Source organism: Nanorana parkeri, unplaced genomic scaffold, assembly GCF_000935625.1.
Source record: "Nanorana parkeri isolate BGI_ZX_2015 unplaced genomic scaffold, ASM93562v1 scaffold259, whole genome shotgun sequence".
Lineage (NCBI taxonomy): Eukaryota > Metazoa > Chordata > Amphibia > Anura > Dicroglossidae > Nanorana > Nanorana parkeri.
This window is the reverse complement of record NW_017306527.1, coordinates 141381-161142: the sequence shown is the minus strand read 5'-3', so window position 1 is coordinate 161142 and position 19762 is coordinate 141381. Positions and strand designations below refer to the sequence as shown.

The following is a 19762-nucleotide window of genomic DNA, read 5'->3' as shown; positions in this document are numbered from 1 at the left end:
ATATATTTTTTATGTGTAAGAAATGCTAGGATATTGCCTAGATTATTTGACATCGTGTACTAGGTCTACCTTGGTTCATCAGTTACAGATCCAATGGCAATTGAATCTAGTAGTAAGTACAACAATTACCACTGAATCTAATTTGCAGAATTCTGTTGCATATTAACCTGGTTTATTGCTCTTATGAAGAACCTTTACTTACTGTCATAAATAAGTTTTTCACTTTTTTAAGTTAACAGGGCCTATCTCAGCTTGTTTTTTCCGTAGATTGACTATTGCATTGTTTGTTCTGTGCAGACGCCCCCAGGTTTGAACGGTAGCAATCATCTGAAAAATTACAATTCAGATATGATTGTTTTCTTTCTCATGATTGGACTTTCTGTTTATAGAGGTGATAGAATGCCCATAGGCATGAATTTGTTTCAATCTGGCCAGGTCAGGTGATAAATTCCATCCAGTTGTTTCGTAGTCTATAGCTTGAAATTAATAGTTAAAAAAAAAAGCAGACAGTAATAAACTTTGCACTGTTTTGCCTCATTCTTCATGTTTGACTGGCAGGGGACTTACTAAAGATGATTTCTTTCATTTATACCATCCAGCAGCTTAACATCTTGAGCCATTTTGGTTTGTCTGGTCAGATTTCCCGGGCGAGATTGTGTTGAAATGGAGCTGATGGGAAAATCCAGGCTTAGTGCAGGACTTTTTGATCAGAACTAGCCATTTTAATTACCTAAACCTCCTCCGTAGTCTTGGGTGGAGTTTTGCTTTAGTGAACCTTTAGACTTTGTGATGATGCAGTATTTTTGATTGAAGATGAAAGCTTAATTGCACTTCAAAATAAATATATACAACTGTAATATCACACAATTTTGTAATATAATAGGCTCAAATAACAAAGCTAATACACCAGGATAAGGATATACATTTACAAACAAAAGTAGCCTTTCTTTTCAGTTAAGTCCAATGAGATTTGAAAATTACAGTCACATGGTTAAATAAAGATACCTTTTCTTGTGATAAAGCTTTGTGAATCAGCCTAATATCTGTTTTGTTAAATAAACTACTTCTGTACGGGTGCTGTAAGGTTCATTTCTGTGGAGCTGTACAAATTCTGAGTTGGCGCTGCTGAACATTCAGGTTGGGTAAACAATGGAGTGCCCGCTTTATAACTACCAGCTATGGTGCAGAGTAAAGTGGGTTTTGCTGTAGGTAAAGTGGGTTTTGGACAGTGCCTACTACAGTGACAATGAGGAATTGGCATGACAACGCCAGCCCCCATGTTTCGCTTATAACAAGTTTCCTTTAACTGGACTTTTGGCAGCCAGCCTATATCCTGGGACAGGATATGGACAGACTCTTGGGCAGCACCAAGGGATGTAGCGAATCCCCACAGCACCACTTCAGAACAAGGTTTCTGAGCAAAACGTATAAATACCATTATATTACAAAATTGTTCCATGTCTTTACTGGATTAATGTTGTAGTTGGTGTAAAGTGACCTCTTTTAACTTGAGCATACAGCAGTGTTGTTGGCAGGTAGATTTAGATTGGCCATAGATGGGCAGATCTTGTAGGTAAGAGATTCTAGCTAATTTTCAAGCATCACGTTACACAAAAGACCGATGTTGCTCTTCTACATGGTCCAGTTGTGTCCAGTAATGCTCAGAACATTCAAGCTATGTATAGTCTGTTTAGACAGTCTTATGTATAACATTATCTTTGTTCACTTAGATCAAGGCTCTGGATTTTGTGTGACTGGTAAAATAGAAGCTGGCTACATACAAACAGGTGACCGAATACTAGCCATGCCACCTAACGAAACATGCACAGTAAAAGGTGAGTAGATTGATACATTTGTGCAAACTTGCTATCGAAGAACGCTTTCTTATTTTTATTACTGCATCTGTTTTGGCCCAGCAATAACTTCTGAAAGTTCTGTCTGCACCTGAAACTAGTTTTCTGTCATACTGATACTGACTGTTAAATAATGAATCCTGAATCTTGAAACGAATTTCCTCACAGGTGACTGTGTGCGTCTAAAGAGATGTACTTCAACACGTGTGAGACATTTCACTTGTAACTGGTCGAGAGTTTGGGAGGCTTCTCACACTCACTTTGTATTTTTTTCTCACGCCACCATTGTTCTATTACTCATGTTTGTTTATTTAGCGGTGCATCAATAATACCCTTTTGCATCACCGTGTCTTCTCACAGAGTTCAGACAAGCACCAGGTTTTGTTTTGGAATCAAATCCTAAAAATAAGACCAGTACGTATGTGAAAGTCTGATGTTTCTAGTAGCGTCATTAAATCCAAATTTTCACGTAATGTCGATTTCTTTTCAGACATAATAGAAATTACTCATATGTAGAGAGAAAATAGATTTTTAGGGGCCATTTTTGGAATTCCTAGACGATCTTATTAAAAATAAATATAGCTAATAGACTGTTTTTTTCTCAACCTTGTTTTTATCTTGAAAAGCACTTGGCCACCGTTTTAAAGCATCTAAACTCAAAAACAGAAATGTAATATGTTGTAACTTACCAATTCTTAAATGCGGTGGCTGCAATAGTTTTTGTTTTAGGCTTTTATTCCTTTATTTTCACCTTGTGATTCATCCAGTAACACACTTCCTGTCTTAGAATGCTGTGATATTTTTATCTGGTCGTCAAGTACATCTAAGACTAAAGCTGGCCATACACGCTACAAATTTCATGTAATGAACGGGCCGAAATTAGCACAGTGGGCGCTGCTGTCGGCACCCTTTCGGAAAATCTTTGAACAGAGCCGACAGTCAATGAGCTGCCGACTCTGTTCTGGTATTCTGACAGCACCCGACGACCTTTGTCAGAAAACAATGCAAATAGGTGCAGATTCCTCGATCAACGCTCTTAAGCGTTGATGGAGGAGTCTGTAATATTTTCTTCGTTCAACCCACGGGTTACAGTGTATGGCCAGCTAGAAGCTTACACTACATATGCTCTTTTCATTAGCACAGTGACACCAATAAAAGCACTTTCCACTAATTGCAAAGAGTAGCAATCAATCCCTCCCTGGTATAGCAGATGATCCACTTCTAGTGTAAGCTGCATCATATTACAACACTTTAGCTGGCCATACTCTTTCGGATTTTTCTGGTCTTGCCCAGGTTCTAAACGAGAGAAATTCAATAGATTCCTCCACCAAAACTAAACAACTTGGATGAAGGAATTTCCACTGCCGGCGATTGTATTCAGACAGCCATAACACCCACGGCTGCCTAAATTATGTATACGGCTGCCCACAGTGCACCTCATAGGATGCAGTCACTGTTCAGCCATGGATTTTCAACCAATCTCAACAAATGGATGGCAAATTGTTACATCAACTTTTGTTGAGTCAGATGATGCCAACTGGGCCACCCATGGCTCAAATTTAGGCTGATTCAGCAGGAATTGGCTGAAATTAGAGCCATGTATGGCTAGCTTTAATTGTGACTGATCACACATTGCACATTGCTGTTACATGCTGCACCATAGGGTACATCTTATTAGCATAGGGAACCATTGGTTTAGGCAGTTCTATCCTGAGAGAGATAACTATTAGTGCATTTGTAATACATTTAATTCTGTCCTTTGAACATGCACACAGCACCCTCTGCAGAGAGCAGACCAAATTGCAGACAGTTCTTAAAATGTACGATGTGAAATCCCTGAAGTATTGTGAGCTGACAATGTGCTTATAGGTAAATGCACATCTTCCACATGATTGCAACACAACTCTCATACTAAAGCTCTTGTAAATATGTTGGATGGAGAGTTTGAAAGTCATACCTAATTTGAAATTTTTTAATTCGTTTTCACAATTTATGGTTTCATGTAGCTGAGTTTTCTAATTGCATTTTGCATTCCCAGCAACCAGTCGCCTTTTTTGGCAGACTTTGCAGTGTACCAAATGAGTCAGCAAATTTGCATTAAAAACCTGACTCAGGCAATGATACAATGAAGCATTTTTAAATACCTTTTCAGTAATCCCATGCTTTTGTCAACTCATGGTCACTGAAAACTGCTGTGTAAAACTTTCTTCAAACTTTCCTGCTGAAGTAAGGTCAGGACCAGATGAATTCTGATTGGTTGCTATGGGTTACTGTTATTAAATTAAGCTGACCATAGACAGTTTGGTGGTTGAACATGCAAGGACAATTCAAGTGCCCTCAAGCATTTACAAGCAGGTTGCTGAACAAGGAAGGTCACTCGATTCTGGCCGTGTTTAGTGCCCTGGCCAAATATACCGATGCCTGCGGGTGGGTGGTTGGATATTGCCTACATGTTTAAATGTCTTTGTCTATGGATAGAAGCAGGGAAGGGGTGTGCAGACAACTCTGCCACTAACTTAACAGGAGGCAAACAATAGTGATTGAACAAGGATTTCTAACTCGTACAATTCCAGCCTCAGCTGGCAGCTTCCATGTTGGCACTGGCACCTTGCTGCTTTAACAGGTGAATGTTAAAGTTTAAATGACTTTCCTTTCGTGTGTGTGCGCGCACATGTGTTTTCAGGAAAGGCACAGTTAAAATAACATGACTACGGGTAAAGGTGTCTTATAGCTGTGCCCCTGACCTTCATTTCATTGGTGTGTTATCTACAATCAAAAATAACAAGGAGCTTATAGTTTAATGCAACAAAATAATCCACTTAGTGCAATATACAGTATGTTAGCTTGATTTCATGCTTCAAGACATGCTACCCTCCATACCTTTGCAGTTGCATGTCCATGTAAGATCAGGTGATGTTAGTATCTCTGTTATCTGGCACATTTAATATACTTTCACTTTTTGTAATTATTGTCTGACTAGTGCAAGATATGTATATGTGTGTGTATCTGCTTACCTAGAAATTGTCCATAATGTATTTATACGTTAGTATATTTGCTAAAAAAGCCAAAGTATACTGTTCATTCATTAATAGTGTTTGAAATGAAACTGCTGGCAACTTGCATCAGGCAATGACTCAAATTAATGTGCAGCTATGACTGTGTGTTGGCATGACAGGTCAAATATTTTCACACGAGTGAATGCAGAGCCTTTTCTTTTGCTTTGAATGGTCTTTAATTCCTGTCTTTTATACATTTAAATTCTACCCTTTTGTTTTAGCAATTTGTACTCCAAAAAAATAATAATTCAGAACTTCATGTTTTTTGATTCGGCACATAACTGAAATAAGATGACTCACGGAATTAATAGCACCTCTAACTTAGCGAAATGATTGTGTTTAGCATCCATCAGTGAGGTTCTGATCTTACTCATTTCCAGGAATCACATTACATGATGAAGCAGTCGATTGGGCCGCGGCTGGAGATCACGTTAGTCTCACTTTGACGGGCATGGATATCATCAAAATCAAGTAAGCTAATATCTGACTCAGCTTCAGTTTCAGGATATGGTGACAATGGGTGTAGCCTCTGCCAGTCATGTGGTTTTATTGTTGGACCGATTTGACTGTTACTCGAAATTGTCAATTATTAATGAAACTTGGACTGAAACCACACCTCCAGTAAACAGGAACATAGGGTGTTCTGCCTTTTTTTTTAGCACATCACAGTAGTTGCACAATAAGCATCATGCAGCCTCATCAGTACTGTGCACCATTTTTCACTGCTAGGTCTTTTGACTTGCTTAAGTGGGTTATACATTTGCATAGGTGTGCTATTGTTTTAGGTAAGCTGTCCAAAAAAGGAAATTGGCATGTAGATTGTAGCTCAAAGTTAGCCAAACCTTAACTGTTTCATCTGGTAGTGGGGATTTCAACATTAGTTAGATAATTATATTCCATTTGTGCCATGAACCATAGCAGATACACATTAATGGAAACATAGATGTTGGATTAATTGCTGGTTTAAAAAGGTTTAAAGGAGAACTATGATGTTTAGGCTTATCCCCATAGTCCCTCTTATGGTAACGGGAGGACACAAACTAGCGTCCTCCCGTCACCCTAAGCTCAATATACCGCGAGCTACGGCTGGTGGTATACTGAGACGCCGCAGCTGAAGCGGATCCCGACAATTATGTCTGGATCCGCCCAGCTGCGTGAGTGACAGCTGGCTCTGCCTATGTAGAGGCAGAGCCAGCTGTACCCGCCCCCTCCCCGTCCGATCCACTAGTCAGCGCTGGCGGATCAGAGCGGGGAGGGCGGAATCCAGCCCCTCCCCTGTCACGGCAGAGAGCTGTGACAGGATTGAGAAGTGAGCGAACGCCGGTATGTGTTCCCTCACCTCCCGATCTACTGAGCCGACCTGTGACAGTCTCATTGTCACAGGTCGGCTAGAACTATGAGGTGAGTGAAAAGCACTCACCTCATAGTTCTCCTTTAAGCTCTTCTTTCTCCCATGCTGTAAATGGTGTCATGACATAAGTACAAAACTGCAACCACGCAGGGGTTTTCCTTTACCCAATTATTTTCACTCTACATTTTGTTAATGTCTATTAAAAGATACAGATTGGTATGCCTGCTGTGAGATTTCTGATACCTGTACAAAGTATTATAACAAAACAATCTACCAATAAAATTAGTTGCTAAAAAGCTTTAATACACAGCATCTCATAATGCTTTGTGTGTCCAGAAGTACTGGTGTACAATAAACTATTAAAGGGGTTCTAAACCCTCCTGTTTTTTGCCTATATCTACTGCTATCAAGCAGTAGATATAGGCAAACAGTTTAAAAAAAAAAAAAAACCCGCTAAAACAGCGGTTTAAACTTACCTTTTTTTCTTTGCGCGCTCCCGCCCGAGAAAGTGAAACTGGGCGGCCGCAAAGGATCTTGGGGCGGGCGCATGCGCAGTTCGGATTCTCGGCCGGGAGATGAGCAGAGACGCAAAGTAAATGTATGGACGCGTGCACCCGCATGCAGACACCGCTGGATCGGAGAGACAGAGCAGTCAGCGCTGGATCGGAGTGCCGCTGCACCGCTGGAGGGACAGATGAACACACCAGGAAAGAAGAAGATCGGAATAAGAGACATCATTTAAGGTAAGTGCTAACATTAACATGAAACATGAACATTAAACATGGGGGGGAGGGAAATTTTTTTTGGACTTTAATGTCACTTTAAATCTTGCTGACTGCAGGGGCCACCGTATTTTGCAGTTTAAAATGTTAATGCTAGACGTCTCTAGCCACATGTTTTGTGCTTGTGTGCAGTTTATTATGGATTAATTGGATTATGGGAAAACTTTAATTCTATGAATTGAATTGATTGTACATCTTTGTTCTCCTCTTGTGACTTACAGCAAATCAGATCACATTTAAAAAGCTATTTGGAATTATATTTGGACATACTAAATAATACTCTTTGTTTTTTCTATAGTGTAGGATATGTGTTTTGCAGTCCAAGTGAACCTATTAAAGCCTGCACTCGTTTCCGAGCCAGAGTTCTCATCTTTAACTTTGACGTCCCTATTACCCAAGGTTTCCCTGTAAGTATGCATTTCTCTCCTTGTTTTGCTTTTGGTGCAGATGGAAGTACTAGAGTGTGTAGCATATTTAATTTCCGTATGTAGGAAGAAACTGATAGGACAATTGCTGTGCTAGCTGTTAGTAGCACAAATCTATACATCTGCCAAGTGGTTTGCTTTCTTCAGTTGCAGCACTGGTGTCCTGAGGTTGATTACTGTCTGCATTGAGTTTGTATATTTTTGCTTTGGATGTACTGGTGTCCTCCTACAATCTAAAAACATATACTGGTAGATTAAATAAGAACACCTGACTCAACCAACATAGCTATATACACTATATTGCCAAACATATTGGGAAACCCCTCCAAATTATTGGATTCAGGTGTTCAATCACCTCCATGGCCACAGGTGTATAAAATCAAGCACCTAGGTTCCACAAACATTTGTGAAAGAATGGGTCGCTCTCTGGAGCTTAGTGAATTCAATCGTGGTACCGTGATAGGTTGCCACTTGTGCAATTAGTCCATCCGTGAAATTTCCTTGCTACTAAATATTCCACGGTCATCTGTTAGTGGTATTATAACAAAGTGGAACAACAGCAACTCAGCCACAAAGTGGTAGGCCACGTAAAATGACAGAGCGCATGCTGAAGCACACAGTGCCAAGAAGTTGACAACTGTCTGCAGAGTCAATAGCTACAGACCTCCAAACGTCATGTGGCCTTCAGATTGGCACAACAAACAGTGCGTAGAGAGTTTCCTGGAATGGATTTCCATGGCCGAGCAGCTGCATCCAAGCCTTACATCAACAAGTGCAATGCAAAGCGTCGGATGTAGTGGTGTAAAGCACGACGACACTGGACTCTAGAGAAGTGGAGACGTGTTCTCTGGAGTGACGAATCACGCTTCTCTGTCTGGCAATCCGATGGACGTGTCTGGGTTTGGTGGCTGCCAGGAGAACCGTACTTGCCTGACTGCATTGTGCCAAGTGTAAAGTTTGGTGGAAGGGGGATTATGGTGTGAGGTTGTTTTTCAGGGGTTGGGCTTGACCTCTTATTTCCAGTGAAGGGAACTCCTAAGGCATCAGCATACCATGACATTTTGGACATTTTCATGCTCCCAACTTAATGGGAACAGTTTTGGGATGGCCCCTTCCTGTTCCAACATGACAGTGCACAAAGCAAGGTCCATAAAGACATAGATGAGCGAGTTTGGGGTGGAGGAACTTGACTGGCCTGCACAGTTCTGACCTCAAGCCGATAGAACACTTTTGGGATGAATTAGAGCGGAGACTGCGAGCCAGGCCTTCTCATCCAACATCAGTACCTGACCTCACAAATGTGCATTGTGAATGTGAATAGTCAAACATTCCCATAGACACACTCCTAAACCTTGTGGACGCCTTCCCAGAAGAGTTGAAGCTGTTATAGCTGCCAATGGTGGGCCAACTCAATATTGAACCCTACAGATTAAGACTGGGATTAAAGTTCATGTGTGTGTAAAGGCAGACTTCCCAATACTGTTGGCAATATAGTATATATTTGACTGACCTTGCTTAACATATGTGCAAATTCATTGTAATACATTTTTCAAAAATCTGTTGAGATCTGCCTAAGCATTAATTATGCAAATTAGCTTTCCTGATAAACCCAGTAACCAGAATAATTGGTTACGATTCATGGTTGTTTGAGTAAAATAAATGAAAGACGAGTGCTATGTGAATTCAGAAGCATATTGAATGGTGTTTTTTCCTTTAAGTGCTTCACTCTGTATTTGCTAAATACTCAGACATCACCATCTAGTGGTTCAAATAGAGATTGGTGTATCTAGGAAAGCAAGGGATGCCAGGTTTCATCTATTTTTGTTCAACTAAGAACAGTCTGCAGCAGTATAACTCAAATACAATATGCTTCGTGCCAATACCCTACACTGCAGCAAGCACTAAAGTGATGTATCACCAAATATCCGAAGATAACTTTTTAATACTGTGCTATGCTATGTTTCTACTAATTACAAAGCGCAAAACAACTGCTTAAAGAACTATGGGGTTAGGGCTTCTCCCGTTACCCTAAGGAGAACTATGGGGAAGACACAAACTAGCGTCCTCCCGTCACTAAGCTCAGTATACCGCGAGCTACAGCTCGCGGTTTACTGAGACGCCGCAGCTGAAACGGATCCCGACAATTATGTCTGGATCCGCCCAGCTGCGTTAGTGACAGCTGGCTCTGCCTATCTAGAGGCAGAGCCAGCTGTACCCGCCCCTTCCCCGTGTGTGCTGCCAGTCAGCGCTGGGGGATCAGGGGGGGGAGGGGGGAATCCAGCCCCTCCCCCTGTCACGGCAGAGAGCCGTGACAGGATCGAGAAGTGAGCGAACGCCGGTATGTGTTCGCTCACCTCCCGATCTACTGAGCCAACCTGTGACAGTCTCATTGTCACAGTTCGGCTAGAACTATGAGGTGAGTGAAAAGCACTCACCTCATAGTTCTCCTTTAATAGTGCAAACTAATACCATCCATGGTGAAAATCACAAACTGAATTTCACTGTGCATGGTTTATTTGGGACTGATAATTAAGTAATATGTAAATGAATTCAAGTGATTCACTGTATTAGTTTGCACTATTAAGCGATTGTTTTGCACTTTGTAATTAGTAGAAATATAGCGCGGCACAGTATTAAGTCTCCAGTGAATGTTGTGAATTTTGAACGTTTCTTCATCTGGGGGATTGTTGGTACCATGAAACAGTGGTTTCACACAAAGAGGGGTTGGTATTGCTTCTGAAACTGATTCTACCTTAATCGGTCCCACTTTGTATGTGTCCTAAGTGTGACTCAACTATGGAATTAGATTTAAAGTTGATTTGACGGCAGAGACTATTATGTTTGTTTTGGTTTGCTTTGTAAAGAATTGTGTGAATATTGTCAGTGCTTTAAAAACTAGTAACGTACACTCACTGGCCTCTTTATAAAGTGAACCAGTCCTGTGCATACCTCCAGGGAAGCATTTGCCATTGCACAAATTGGTTAAATTAAGACCAGCATTTCTTTGGTATGGTTGTATTAAAATCTATCTATAAGTTCAAAACAAATTAGTAAACTAAACATGACATTGTAGTCCATCATGGGAGGGAGCTTGCAGTGGTGACTACTTTACACACAAAGGGACCATGGGGAACAAAAGTAGACACCTTCCAGAAGAAAAGGACTTGAATTCAGAGAGGATTTCAGGCTCTACAACTGAGTGATACACAAATAAGATGCATTTTATTTTTAATAGAGGTTTTGGATATAACCATTGACCTCTGAGTTACATCATCTCTGTTGCAATCTCTGGTTTGCCAAAATGTGCTCAAGTTTACCTCCTATTGCTTCAGCTTTTAGCACACTACATCTCACTGCATATGTAGATAGCACTAGAGGGTTTTTTTTTCTCTCAATGCAATATGCTTTATATTTCTTCAATCCAGGTAATCATCCACTACCAAACTGTAAGCGAGCCTGCCACCATCAGGAAGCTGATCAGTGTCTTGCACAAGAGCACAGGGGAGGTGACGAAGAAAAAGCCAAAGTGAGAACTGTTTTGTTTCATTCATGACATATTTAAATATATATATTTTGGATCATGTTTCATGTTACACCCATATTTATGGTGTGACATATAGCATGGCCACATTCCCCAACCCTTACTTACCCGAATTGTGGGGTTCTTCTCCACACAAGACTCTGGGGGTAATTTATCAAAATCTGGAGCAGGTTTGCAATGCAAACAATCAGCTTCTCTGTGTCATTTTCAAATCTTACCTGAGAAAACTGAAGAGAGAAGCTGATTGGTTGCCATGGGCAACTGCTCCAGACTCTGTCTGCTTGTCTGCTCCCAGTTTTGATAAATTCCCCCCACTTTATTCATTTGAATTTAACGTGGCTTTGTGTGGCTCCGAAAAGAAGGGGTCAAAGGGACTCCAGAATGATGATCTATGAGCCTTTATTGACGCATGCTCAGTATCCTGGGGCCATGCAGGGTCCCTTTCATCAGGAAAAAACAGTGATAACATGAGGGCAAACACAGTGAACATAAATACACTAGTGAAGAATACATCAACCAATCAGAAAGCATCTCAACCCTGCTTTGGCCGCGCAGCTACATGATTCATTCATAGATCAATTTACAGGATCTGTGAATGAAGAAACTACAAGTCTCATCTGCCACCTTAGAAGTGGGGCATGTAGATCTCAATGGTGTACGAGTGTGGTGATGTCACCGCACTTGTAGACCATTGATTACTCCTTTTAGTCCCATAACAGAAGGTCTGTACCTCGTTTCGTATGGGGCTGGTTAAATATTCTGCAGGAGCCTCTGCATTGTGCCCATGATTCCCTGATCACCCTTGCAATGCTCTGCAGGCTAAAATTAAAAAATCTATAAATTCACATTTTGTTTTTTTCTTTCATTAGTGTGTGTGGATGTATTTATTTTTTCTAATAGGTGGACTATGCCTTTAACTTTGTATTTAAAATTGCAGTTCACAATTTGAAGCCACCAGCGCAAATTCTGGACTTTTGTGTATGCTAAGTCAACACATTTAGCCTTCTATCAAAATCGAAATCGTCAATTTTTAATCAGGTTATGCGAAAGGAGGTTGACATAGCTTCCGATAATTTTCTTTTCATCTTATCTATCTAGTGATATAGGGCTCAGCTCACAAAGCTAACCCACCAGGATAAGGAGCCTTATTTTTAAAATTTGAGAAAGGGCCAATAGATTTAAAAAAGACAAAAAAAAATCCTTATCCTTCTTTGAAAGCATTATGTGTTGACCTTAATAGTCTGCGGTGGATATGCAGCAAGACAGCAAGAGACGTTGTCCCTTTTTAATCTCCTCTTCTCGAAGCTAAACAGCTGACTGAAGCTATAAATGAATTAAGAACCTTCATACTGTTCAGATTAAAGTAGTACTAATGGCTTGGTGTTTTTACACATCAATGCATTCTCTGCATTAAGGTAGAAAAACACCCAGTACTGGGTTTTTTTTGCCCGTTGGACGGGTTTTTTCTGCCTGTGCCCGCGAGCAGAGAAAAAAATGCTGTCTGGAGACGGCAACCCCCCAATGCAGCTGTGCCGTCTATCTGGTTTTTTTCAACGTGCGGACAGCAACTGGTTAAAGTAAATCTGGCCCCTATAAATAGAAAAAGTAAAAAAAAAAGGTTTAATGTCACTTTCATTAGTTGTTAGTATACAAGGCAGGACCAGAGGCATAGTGATTGCATTTGGCCCTTGTGCTGGATCCAATATGTATAAGAGCATTTGGAGGTGTTATCCTGTTTTTATACTCTGAAATGTCTATATATACATTTAAGACAGCAATATTAGACATGTTTAAAAAGCAAAATAGATCAAATCCGTGAGTGGTCTAGGTTAGGATTCACTCCTGGCATGCTGTGCCTCTAAAATTCAGGAATGCTCAGAACCTAGGATGAAACTCCCCAAGGCATATATGTAGGTGTGGTGATAAACTGATATGCCTCTGCTGTCACTCCTGCTGTGCCAGCTATGACGGGGAGTAGTCATCCTGGCTGATAATGTGGCATGGTTGTAACAAGGGTGAATCGTTGCATGACAATACCAGTGAACCTAATCTCCCTGCATGGAAGCGTATCACCTATCATTGATAATGAGTGATAAATTGGTGATTCTAGTTTAAAGTGATGTATTTGCATCACTTTAAATGCTAGGAGCAGAAGCCCTTCCCTGTTCAGAGGAAATGGCCCCTGCTCTTATGCAACTTCTTAGATCAATACATTCAAGCATCAGGACTTCAGACAACACATGTAGACATGTTGCAGAAAAGGCCTAGGATTCATGCAGCTTGCTGTTGGGGAACCATCCCTTGAATACCCAATGCTGTCATATTACACCCACAAAAAAAGGTGTTACAATGTATTAAAAAAACTTTTTTTTTCTTTCTTGAAAATAATTCATGGACGTACATACAATTCCATTTATCCACTCCTGTGGCAGCACTGAATTATATTTTTATTTTCCAGATGTCTAACAAAAGGAATGAATGCTATAATAGAGCTCCAGACACAGAGACCCGTTGCATTAGAATTATACAAAGACTTCAAAGAACTTGGGAGGTTCATGTTGCGTTACAGTGGGTCATCCATAGCTGCTGGCGTAGTCACTGAGGTAACTCTTTCATCATTTTACAGTGTATAACTTTTGGTGGCTTTTATTTTTTAAAGTTGATCTAAATCCACTGACTTAAATCTCATGAAATTTAAAATAATAAACATGTTAAAAGAAACCATACTTTTTTTTTGGCATTAGTCCCCTTTTGGGTCAAAGGAGTATATTTACTAATGTACTTCCATCACCCAAAGTCAGCATCTAATGGGCTGTTGCCCACTATTTGCAGACAGGAAAGATCCTGACGATATTGTCATGGATCCACCCCACTACCTGATTGACATCTTCTTCTGCCTTTGTACAGCCAAAGCCAGCTGTGCCTGCCCCCTCCCCTGTCTGTTCCTCCAATGAGCTCTGGAGAAACAGAAAGGGAAGGGGGGATTCCCTGTGGGGAGCAGTGACTAACAATTCTCTGCAGGGAGAAGACTGTGAGCTGAGCAATCGGCGGTTTGTGATCTCAATCAATCAATCTGTAGAGCCGGCATATGACACCTGCAGTGTCATACGCCAGCTCTAAGTATTGGGGAGAGTACATTTTACTCTCCCAATACTTCTCCTTTAATGTAGTTCCAAAAGTTTATTTCAATCATTTCGATTCGGCTGCTTACATTAAAATGATACCTGGTTATCCTGTCATTAAGGCCTTTGTTTAGGCACTTCCTGTTATGGGGTGACAACTTGCTCATGCGTTGTTACCCTGCTGCATGTATCCCTGGTGGAGACTAAAAGTGCCAATGTGAAAACACACTGCACATGCATGCTCCATTATTACCACTATCAGGTATCAAGTGCATATAGATGTGAAATGGCTGAAAGAGACTGAAGGAGATAAACAGCACCGAGATACTAATGCCATTTGGAATTAGAGTTAAGATATACTTTAAAGAAGAACTCTTGGCAGAAATGTTATTAACCCTTGCAGAGGGCACTGTTTTTGCCTAGGGTAAAAGAATAAGTTATACCCGATCCTCCAAGGTGGCGGGCTCTTAGACTGATCCCTAGGTTTCTCTCCCCCTGACTCCAGACAGCCCATAAGGCTTGTAGTACTGAGATCTGCTTAGCTCTCTGGCAAACCCTTGGCATAAAGGCGTGCCCCCACTTCTGCAGGTGGGGGCTATATGTGTACCCTTTTAGGGTAGTTTGCTATTCAGGTGCAGAGAACTCCTCTTTAGGCTCACAGGCAAGCTCCTGGCCTCTTAGTCTCCATTCATACCTAGCCTTCAGCTTTTCCGTGTGGAAAATGCATGTTTTTATGCACATTTTTACTTGCATGCTTTGCACGTTTATGTGCGGTTTGCACATTTTTATGCGTGTTGGACGCGCATAGGCAAAGACGCGCATTTTCTTGAGCAGATCAAAATGCATTGCTGTGAATGAGGAAACGTGTGCGCAAACCCACACAAAACGCGCACACAAATGTGCAAACCACTTGTTTCGCACGTTTTAATGCGCTTCCATTGAAGTCTATGCTGCTAAATGGACTGTAATCTGCCAGAAAGAAGCTCATGTACCTTTTCCAGCGTTCAGCAGCTTGCAACAAAACTCTCAGGTGTGAACAGGGGCCATAGAAATGAATGGGATTTCTTGTGTTGAGAGTTTTGTCGCACTTGGCTTTGAACATCAAAACGCCCAGGTGTGAACAGGGACTTACGCTCTACAGTTGCTTCCTTTTTTCTTTTCTGTGCTACTGCACAGGTCAGTGCGCCTGCTCTGGTCCCCTCAGATTTGTCTCACCCTTGTAGCCCTTGCTTCATTCCCTGTGTCAGCATGGCCACCATCCTTTTCCCCAGAAAAGTGCCCTTCCCTCTGGATATTCTGGACTCTCAGTGGTACAGGGTATTCCCCGGTGTCTCTTCAGAGGGATCCTCTGACCTACTAGGCCACCTGAGACTAGCTGTGACTGTCCCTCATCCTGATGGAATTCCACATCCTCGATGTTGCTCACACACAACTGATACCTCTTAGAGCGTGGACTCCTGTGTTTTGTCCTGGTGTGTTTTCCTGGCATCTCCATTGTGGAATACTCAGATGACTGCCTTTTAAGAGTGCTGGTGTTGTGATTCCTGGTGAACAACCTCTCCCCAAATGGCTTAACATCTGCAAAATTCAGTCAGATCTTGCCTTGATAGGTTTCAACATTAACAATTGTCTGTCACCTGTAGGAGATAACGATCATAGTCTCTGTAAAGGTCCACAGCATGTTTACCTTTACACCCCTCATTGTCAGGCAGAAGGTTGCTGCTCTCTCCTCCTTTTATAGGAGCATCAAGCAGTGGTGAACTCTTTGCTCAGAGAACTTTCTCCTTTACCCATCTCTTTCTTGGTCTACTTCAGTCCCCTTTACCACTGTTGTGGTTTCAGTTACTGAGCAGTCTATTGTCTTCATGGACCAGGTAACTCCTTGCGTGTTTACTCAGCCTATACATCAGGTGGCTAGTAAGAAGTTTTCACTTATTCAAAGGCTTTCTTTTTTTTTTCAACGTGGCTGTGGTCTTGTGCCCCAGAAAAGTTGGTTCCTTATACACTGTGTGACCCCACTTTGAGTAGGTCTTCTGGGTTTAGACTCTGTTGGACACCAGGTTTGTACGGCTGTGCCTTCCACACTGAGAAGGAATAGTAGTCCTTCCTACAACAGGACAGGTAGCCTGACTGCCGTGCTAGATGATTCCGTGAGTCTCAGTCTAACTTGCATGTTTTGGTCATGGATGAGAGGCCCATGTCCTTAACTGTACCTCTGGCCCTATGCTGCAGGTGAGGTTCGTCAGAGGAGGGCCTAGCGTATTACTGGTCTGTTGGCGATCGGAAAACTCTGTTCCCCCACCATTGATATCCTCAGACTAGAACAGGAATTGTCTGTACAACTTTGGGGGTAAATGGGGGAGAACCTGTCCACCGGTGGCTAGTTCCAGCCTTTTCACTCAGGTGCTTTGACCGCTTTCCCTTGTTTTGCCTTCTATGTGGCGACTGTTCTTGCTGCATTTCTAAGATTTCTGTTCTTCGCTCCAAAGATGCTGATGCTTCACTGGATCTGGGGGATCAGGAGTTTTCCTAGACCTATAACTTGAGGCTAAGGATAGGCAGGATCAGTCTTCTGCTGTATTACTTTTACAGTAACTCCAGTGTTTTCTCTTGACTCCAGAGAGGTTTGCATTATTTTCATCCTCCGGCCAATTTTTTTCCCCCCATCTCACTAGTTGGGACTTGGGTCTCAATCCCATTTCCCAGCCACCCAGGTGGGAGGTGCTTCCCATGCACCCTATCCCTTCAGACATGTTGATTTCATTGGGTCTAATTCTTGAGTTCCTTGACAGTCCAGCATCACATCATATTCCCTTGAGGCTGTTGTGTTCTAACTGATGCAAGGGTTTTCCCTGGTAAGTCTCGCTTAGTGAGGTTCATTGTCTGGCAAGACAGTTTTTTTTTTAAAACAAAGTTCTTGTCCTGTGACCCTAGGGGTCAGGGGTGTTTGCCTTAGGAACTTCCCTTTTCATCAGGACCTGGTGTTTTCATGAGGACTTGCTTTTGTTTTTTGTTTAGGTTCTCCCATGGGACCTGTTTCTTCCAGAGGCGTGACCCTATTTCTTGTTGACCATATCAGGTTATAAATCTTTACTTCCCTATGTGGGAAAATCGCAGTCATTCCACCTGTTTTAAATAGGTTTTGGTTGATCAGTTTATCACTAAGTTGGTGTTCCCTTCTGTGTGGAGTCATCCCCCACCTTGGTAGTGCCCTTTTCTTCCCGGTCTGAGCTTTAGGTTTATTCACTGTATCCTCCCTCTGGCCGTATTGGTGGATCCCCTATTTGGTAATGGGCTCGGCCTAATTCAGGCAAATTTGGGCATTGGTCCTTTGAGTGGCCTGAGTTTTTTTTGGCCTGTTGGTTGTTTTTGCCCACCCCTTAAGTTGGATTGCTTTTGGACATACCTAAATGCCTGTTCCTCAATGGGCACAAAAATAATTAAATGGGATTTTGTTATTGTTTGTTCTTGTAGTCCATTGTGGGACACAGTGTGTTTATGTTCATGCTTTTGATACTGTACATACATGCTCTTGGTACTGCTTCGTGCAAACTGAGGCATTCTGGATGGAGGATAGGTTATCCTGGAGCTAAATTTTTCTGTTTGCCAGTGTACAATCCTGCAGTAGGCGGCAGTATAACCTTGTTGTACATGACTTCCTGTGTCCCTCAATAGACTCCAATAAAAATCCTTTTTTAAATGTTATTTTATTGCTCTCTATTACTTAAGTAGAAATGAAAACAAGAAGTAAAAGCATCGGTCAAAGACAGGGTGTACACAGTTGCATGTTTAAGACTGAATATTGTAAGTGAGTAGGTTATAGTTGTAACTAGGGAAAAAATTATTGACATGTTGTAGTAGAGAAACATTACCCATATAAACAAAACTTGGTTGCAAGGTTCTCTAGCATTATTTGAATGTGTTCAAGTGGCAAATAGTTTTTTTGTTGTAAGTTGAATAGTGAAAAATGATAAAATCTGTATTTGACAAACCTGTGGTTGATTGTTTGTTTCATATTTCTTTTCCACAGATTAAAGAATGACACCAGAGTCTCACTGAGGGGACTTTACCAACTGATTGCCCTCAGCATGGAGAGTTCTCTACCCAAACTGCCTGGCTAAAGACATGAAGTGCAATTAAAGGACAAAACCGTACACAAATCTAGCGGGGACTCGCCTGCAGACTGCTTCCCACCACCTCCATCTAACAGAACAAAGAATTAGGACCTCAGTCTGTGATCTTTTTTACATGGTTCAACCTGTGATTAAAATGCTTCTTAACGTCTGTCTACCGTCCTCAATCTGTCATGAATGCAGCAGCTTTTCTCATGCAAGATTAATTTATATTAATAACAATATTTCACTTATCTTGATATTCTCTTCTGATCCTAGCAGACATGTTTACAGTTCTCTTCTGAAATGTCTGCAATTATTTTTTTTTTCTTAATGATAAATTAGGTTAATATATTTAGTGCTACATATACATTGCTTATATGAAGCAGAACAAAACAGAAGGACTTTTTTTTGAAGTTTTAGAGCATGGCTGAACATTGAGAAGATCTGAACCTCCCATGAGACGATTCTTTGCTGTGTGTATGAAGATTTGCTGTGAGGGATGTGCCAATTTTATTCAATCATGAAAATGTATCTAAAATAGAGAAAATTAAAAAGCTTTGGTTTGAGCATGCACATATTGTTTGCTTGTTCTTTGTATTTCAGTGATTGCAGAATGCATCAAAACTTCTTTAGTTAATATTAAAACAACTCCAATAATGCATTTGTGAACTCAGTTAAACCGTCAAACATATTTTAATTGCAATTAGCATAAGTACCTGCATATTTTTTTTATCTTTCTGTAATCACCTATGAAACAGGACTCAGAGAGGGAGGGGGGTAGCATTAGGAACCATTGAATGCTGTACTGCCTTGGACAGTGCTGTCTAACACTTTTTACAGGATAGGAAAGCAAAGGGATGGCTCATCAATGTACTGCAGCTTCTTCATCCAGTCAGCAGGCTCTTGGTGTGTCCTAGACTGGCCTGTACTGTTTAACTAAAGAGCAGTTCCAGAATCTGTCTTTGCTGTTTAGGTAGGGGTGTCAAGATTGCAAGACTGACTAAACAGGATTATATTTCTTTTGGCAGGAAAAACATCACATATATGTATTTCAATAATGTATAAATTGTTTGCCTGGAGGTCAGCTTTAAAGGAGAACTATGGGGGTCAGTGTTTTTCCCCATAGTTCTCCTTAGGGTAACGGGAGGACACAAACTAGCGTCCTCCTGGTATACTGAGACGCCGCAGCCGGAGCGGATCCCGACCTGGACGTCGGGATCCGCCCAGCTGCGTGAGTGACAGCTGGCTCTGCCTATCTAGAGGCATAGCCAGCTGTACCCGCCCCCTCCCCCGTCCGTTCTGCCAGTCAGTGCTGGAGGATCGGAGAGGGGAATCCAGCCCCTCCCCCCTGTCACGGCAGAGAGCCGTGACAGGATCGAGAGGTGAGCGAACCCGGTATGTGTTCGCTCACCTCCCGATCTACTGAGCCAACCTGTGACAGTCTCATTGTCACAGGTTGGCTAGAACTATGAGGTGAGTGGAAATCACTCATGTCATAGTTCTCCTTTAAGGAAAAC

General features: G+C 41.6%; 1 protein-coding gene across 1 annotated transcript in view; it reads left to right on the top strand.

Annotated features, from left to right (window-relative positions):
* HBS1L (HBS1 like translational GTPase) overlaps positions 1-18395 on the top strand; it is a 111424-nt gene extending 93029 nt beyond the window's left edge. Inside the window, exons 13-18 of the mRNA XM_018556948.1 lie at positions 1731-1835; positions 5290-5380; positions 7341-7449; positions 10893-10993; positions 13467-13611; positions 18161-18395. Coding sequence (XP_018412450.1) covers positions 1731-1835; positions 5290-5380; positions 7341-7449; positions 10893-10993; positions 13467-13611; positions 18161-18172 — 563 coding nt within the window. The 3' untranslated portion in view covers positions 18173-18395. The remainder of the gene's footprint in view (positions 1-1730; positions 1836-5289; positions 5381-7340; positions 7450-10892; positions 10994-13466; positions 13612-18160) is intronic.
* Positions 18396-19762: the final 1367 nt, after the last annotated feature.